This window comes from Protopterus annectens, chromosome 14.part0 (genome assembly GCF_019279795.1).
Source record: "Protopterus annectens isolate FY-2018-M chromosome 14.part0, PAN1.0, whole genome shotgun sequence".
Classification (NCBI taxonomy): Eukaryota; Metazoa; Chordata; order Ceratodontiformes; family Protopteridae; genus Protopterus; species Protopterus annectens.
Genome location: NC_056748.1, coordinates 793,519,578 through 793,525,577, shown reverse-complemented (window position 1 = coordinate 793,525,577; position 6,000 = coordinate 793,519,578). Strand labels below are relative to the sequence as shown.

The window sequence follows — 6,000 nt, the reverse complement described above, 5'->3', positions numbered from 1 at the left end:
GGAGAATTTCAGACACATTGTGTTGGCCAACTAGCCTGGTGGTGTGAATATCCTTGGTGAATATTGATACTCCTCCACCTTTAGTGTTTCAGTCCTGGTTTGGTGGCCAAAAAGTGTGGTAAGAGTTGTAGCCAGGTATTGCAGGGGTGCTCTCTGGAGCATTGAACCAGGTCTCAGTTACTGCACAGATATCGATGTTCTCCATTTTTAGGAGTTCCTCGAGAGAGTGCATTTTGAGGTTTAGACTTCTAGCATTGAGAAGCATTACCTTCAGATTTTGCATGCTTGTTCCTGTTGCGGTGGTGGTTTTGTCCTTTGAAGTTTGCCTAAAAAAGGCACTATAGCGGTGGCAAGAGCCTTAGCCAGTAACCTGAATCCCAGGGGCGACAGGTGCAGACCATCTCTGGCAAAGCATCGTGGTCTGTCATTCATGTCATCCCAGGCAGACCGATACTGGATCCCCTTTGAATGACACCATAAGCTTAGCCAATTGTTGAAGTCAATCATTTTATGGTAAGGATATAACTTCTTTTTAAGCACTCTTCAGCAAAGCAACATGTCATTTCTCTAGTTTGTTATAGACAACAGGAAATATGCAGACATATTGTGCAGAAAGTAGTAATGAATTGTGATAGAAGTATAACAAATGTTACAGGTTAATAAGTGAAGATGATGCAAAAGTAGTCTGAAGAAGACAGATGTGAGTAATAATGGTGGAGCAGAAAAGTTTGAGGGAAAAGTTCAAAGGTAATGTTTTCCATTGTTTCCTCTATCTAGGAATCACTTGTGCATCTTTGTTGTGACCTAGAGAAACATGTTAAAGGGGACATTAGAGAAGACCCAAGACTGCTGTATAGAAGTAAGGTAAGGATTTGTGTCAAAAATGTCGTTTTCGGTTTGTTCACGTTTGGTAAGTACCCAAGAAGAAAGTGGTGAAGAAATAAGTGTGTTTGAGAGAGAATATGAAGAGTTTGCATAAAATAAGCCTAGCACCTAGCTTCTCATATCACAAAATACCAATGCCTTTTCAGTCTTGAAAATCCAAACAATGAAAATAGACTTTTTGTGCTGCTGGAATGCACAAGTCCTCCTCATTTCATTCCAAGCAAATGTGTCAGTTTTAAGGTTGCTGTGTCTTAGCATAGTATTCACCTATGAGCCTAACTTGCTCCATTAGTCTGCAGACTATTACAAGCCCTAGCCAATAACCAGTGGCCAGAATCAAACCCTGCACTTACTACATACGAGATAAGACCTAAACTATTATGCCAACCCTGTTGGTGAGATTTCCAGATGACTTGCATAGTATTATAGTGCTTCAGGATCGAATGTTTTGCGCTCCTTTATACCTCCAAGATATGAAGATTAGGTCTTTAGTTGTGTTGCATTAGATCACCAGAGCTTGATAACACAGAGTTGGTATAGCAACAAATAACCGAGTTCCTAGACCAGAGTGAAAAGCAGCTGCATTGATTCTGAGGGGCCTAGTTGCACATATTATTTGTGCAATATTTGCTTATCGAAAGAGTTGCACTGCTTTCTGTAATACTTCAATTTGTTTACAATTTCAGTGAAGTTTGAATGGGCACTCTTGAAGGAATGTTTTTAACAAGTAATTATATTCCCTTTTAGAAGTAAAGTTTTTAGTACTACTTTGTCTGTAGTTTTCACTTTTTTAATGTAAGTGGCTGAAATGTTTTTGGAATTCTTTGAAACCCTTCTGCTTATCTTACTTTGAGGTGTGCTCTAGCAGTTAGACTGTGACCATTCCCTTGCTTTCATTGTGGTTCTTTTCTAGTTTGAATGTTTGCCTGCATTTTGCATTCTTCAACTAATCTTTATTGGGTTCAAGAATTTAAAGATGCTGATACCTTCTTCCCACTTAGCTGTTTAGAACTGATATTGGTTTACACTCCTTACTACTTGCTGTTAACTATCAGTTTTGTTCTCTTATCCATGCCTCTGTAAATCACAGTTGTCTTAAATCTTTAATTTTCTCACAAAAATGTATTATGCATGTAGATGAACTGCTGACACTGCAGTGCAGCACAAGTGAGTGCTGCACTCCTGAGTGTGTGCTGTCCTTCGGATGAGATGTTAAACCTAGGTCCCTTCTGCTCGAGTTTGATAGCTCAGGTGGATGCAAAAGGTCACACACACATCATCTACTGAAGAGAGTAGGGTCCTTTGTATATAGACAAAGAACTCAATATAGCTGTATAAATATATATGCATAAATTCATAATTTTCCTTGCAATCATACTAAATTTTCTTCCCCATTAGACCCCTCACTTATTTTTCCATAACCAGTATCTGATTTTGCTTAGTATTGTTGCTAAAATCCATTTAATATTACACATAATTTCAATTATTTCATTCATATTACCTGTATGACATAAATTAACTTTTTATCTGTTCTTTTAACATATTCTTTACTACTTTTCTTAAATCCTTGTTTAATATAATAATATCCCTATTTATTTTATCCACTTCTTTTATGTCTTTGAAAAAAAAAAAATCTTCTTTAGAGTTCCCCATAATTTTTTTCCTGTTTTACATTTCAAAAACACGTTCAGTATTTTTTCATCTTGTTGGTGTAAAGATATTCTATCACTTTTCTTTTTATATGACATATTTCCTTTTACTGATTTATTTACCAGCCTTTACAAAAAATCTTGCCATTCTACTTTCTGATTGCATCATTTTATTTTTAATTTTTACAGCTTTAATTTTTCATCTGTTAGATTTTCCATGGTTTTACATGGTAATGTTTTATCATTACATTCTTCTACCATACATTTCTTCCTTTTTTCTATATCAGTTTTTATTTTCCACCAAAAAAAAAATGTTATTGGTAACATTTTATTTAAGCATTTACATACTTTTTTTTCTTGTACTTTTTTTTTTTTTACCTTACCACAGAATTTATCCTACTTACATTATTACCATTTTACTACTAATCTCTCATATTATTCATTTATCTGTTTGAACACTTTGCACAGTGAAGCAGCATATACCAATGGGTTAATTAACTGTAGACCTGCTTCCTCTTTATTTACATAAAATAATTTTTTTACTGGGTTTAATCTAGAACCCCATATAAATGAAAAAATAGCTGCAATAATTCCTTTTCAAATATTGTTGGCAGCATAAGTACATTTGAAGATTAGGGTCTTTAGTTGTGTTGCATTAGATCACCAGAGCTTGATAACATTGAGTTGGTATAGCAACAAATAACCTGAGTTCTTAGACCAAAGTGAAAAGCAACTGCACTGATTCTGAGGGGCCTAGTTGCATATATAATTTGTGCAATATTTGCTTATCGAAAGAGGTGTACTGCATTCTGTAATACTTAAATTTGTTTACAATTTCTGACGAACCCACCCCCACGGATGGAGCCTCAAGCAGGATTGGTGCAGACGTGGCTATCGGCACCAAGGATGGAAACAATTTTTCCCCATCAGTACTGAATTTATCAAATAAGCCTTTTTTTCTGAATGATATATGATCTGATGATAATCTTCTTTCCATTCATCACTGAAGGGTTCGCTTCCAAGCCCTCGGGACTGAGTCAGCCTTTTTACCATGGTCACGCCAGCCAAAAACTCTCAAGCTAAGCTTCTACCCAGAATGCCCTTCTCCCTGTTACCTCAGATCCAGTTTGCCGTGTAGCCGTAAAGCCTCATTTCAGCCGAGCTCTCAGCTAAGTGGAACTTTATTTGATATTTTGTGTGGACATTTTTTGGATAGTTACTGAACGATTAGTATTTCTAGTGTGTGCTTCTTCTGTCAGACCTCGATCTTTCATCTCTACTATACCCGTTACCATTGGGAAATTTTCAAGTACCATTGTTGGTACGGCCTTTCCCTCTTACCCTTGTGGTAATCCTTCAATACCATAGCTGGTATTTTCCTTTCTTTCCTAGCCTGTTAGTGTTTTTTTTTTTTTTTTCATTAAGGTGTTTGTTTTACTTATACATATCACTATAGTGATACAACTCTGTGGCTTTCTTGAACTGTGTTTGACTTTAGTTCTGACTGGCTTATATTGTTTGCTTGCGGTGTTTCTCCATCAAGATGTCTGATAAGAACGGTACTTCAGGGTTTAAGCATTCTGCTTCATGTAATGGCAAGTTACCTAATAGTGATTCTCATGATGATTGTCTATATTGTTCTGGAGTGCCCCATCTTTCGGTGCAACCTCCTTGTGACATTGTCAGAGTTTCAGTCCGCGCACTCTTAATGAGCGCAAAAATAAACTGATACTGAAAGGGTTACTTAAGTCTTCCTTTTCAGAGGCCATTTCTGCGATGGAAGTCTCAACCCCTCATACAAAAGACAAAAAGAGGTCCCACTCTGTTCCCGCCTCACCATTGGGGTGTTCAGGGTAAGCCTGTGAAATCAAAGGTCCCGAAGTTGTACTTAGAGCATAAATCTGCCTCTACAGCTCCGTCCTTGGCTCCAAGCATATCGAAACATACAATACTGGCACCAGCTTTGGCACCAATCCCGACTCTGGCACCGATGATAGAGCTCACTATGCCTACTATGACTTTGGCACCTGTGGCCACTATGGCTCAGGGCACGTCTTTGACACCTTCGTCAGTTATGATTTTGGAACCGACCGTTTTGGCTCAGAGTGCCACTTCGGCACCGAACATTTTTCCGACCAAGTTGGATTTGACCCCATTACTCCTGGTCTTGAAACTTGACACTTAGGTACCGGCAGACCTTGCACCACAGACCCTATACCCCCCTTCCGTAGATCCATTCCTGGGCCAGATGTATAGTGCATTCATTGACCAACCTGACTCTCCATCCAGAGTATCCACTAGATCCACCAGGAGCCTGTCAGAACATGATGTGGTGGGTCTTCGCCTGCAGGACTTGGGTTGGTTTCTCCATGAACTTCTTACATTCCTCCTTTGACCATTTCGGTTCCAAAGCCACCTGCTCTGACGTCCTTCTCAGAACCCATCACCTCGGCGCCTATGGTGGACCTCACACAGGCTCCGGGTTTGCCCCTTTGGTCTTCAGTTCTTCCGGAACTGGTCCTTCCTCAATCTGGGGATTGGAGGGGGGGGGGGGCAGGAGCCTCAGCTTGGGGCATGGAGCCGTGTTTGTCTTCTGTTCCATCCTTGGTGCCGATAGCCACGTCTGCACCAATCCTGCTTGAGGCTCCATCCGTGGGGGCTGGTTCATCAGAGCAGGGTGTGACCTGGGTCCTGAGGTTGTCTTTCTCGGTTCTGGGCTCCCATCCCTCTTCAGGCGGACCTGCTTTCCACACGAAGGATGAGGGCTCTTGCTTCTGGAAGCACTCATTGACAGAACCCCAGTTTTCGCCCACTGAGCAACAGCTGCCACAGACCACCCCCCAGGGCACTGGGCAGAGAAGCTGCAGGACACCCCTGTTCTGGGCACCCGCTCTTCCGAGTCCTCCTCAGAGACCCCCCACTGATGAGCCCCCTCCAAAGAGGACATGCAAGAGGAAGCAGATGGACTCGCCTGAGGAGTCCTTAATGGAAGACACGGATTACGATGATGGTGAAGGGTCCCCACAGTTTACCTCCTGATGTCTCCTTAAGAGGCATCCTGGAAATGCTAAAACAGAGAGGTGACTGGAAGCCCTCCAACCCTTTGTCTGAGTCCGTGTTCCTGCAGGCTTTCCACGCCCGGCCTTCTACCTCTTTGGTGACCTCGCCTGCTGACAAACTTGTCATGCAGCATGCTTAGAAGAACTCTAATTCCATTGAGGCAATCTCTCGGAGATCTGACAAAATTCTTTCCCCTCCCGAGGAGAACCCGCATTGGTCCAGAGGGTTACCAGCTGATGCTATGGTGGTGGCGGTCACCACGAAAAAGGACTTGGTTGAGGAATGTCCCACTGTCCAGCCGCCCTACAGCGACTCCCAGGCGGTGGACAGACATGGGAATCGAGTTTTTGTATTGGGGTCCTTTGCTTATATGGTCACTGAACTGTTTGGCAAATTTTATGAGGCT

General features: G+C 41.4%; 1 protein-coding gene across 1 annotated transcript in view; it reads left to right on the top strand.

Annotated features, from left to right (window-relative positions):
• Window positions 1–646: 646 nt before the first annotated feature.
• The window catches only part of LOC122788730 (SMC5-SMC6 complex localization factor protein 2-like), a 397,673-nt gene continuing 392,319 nt past the window's right edge, over window positions 647–6,000 (top strand). The window contains exons 1-2 of the mRNA XM_044055622.1: window positions 647–655; window positions 778–864. Coding sequence (XP_043911557.1) covers window positions 647–655; window positions 778–864 — 96 coding nt within the window. The remainder of the gene's footprint in view (window positions 656–777; window positions 865–6,000) is intronic.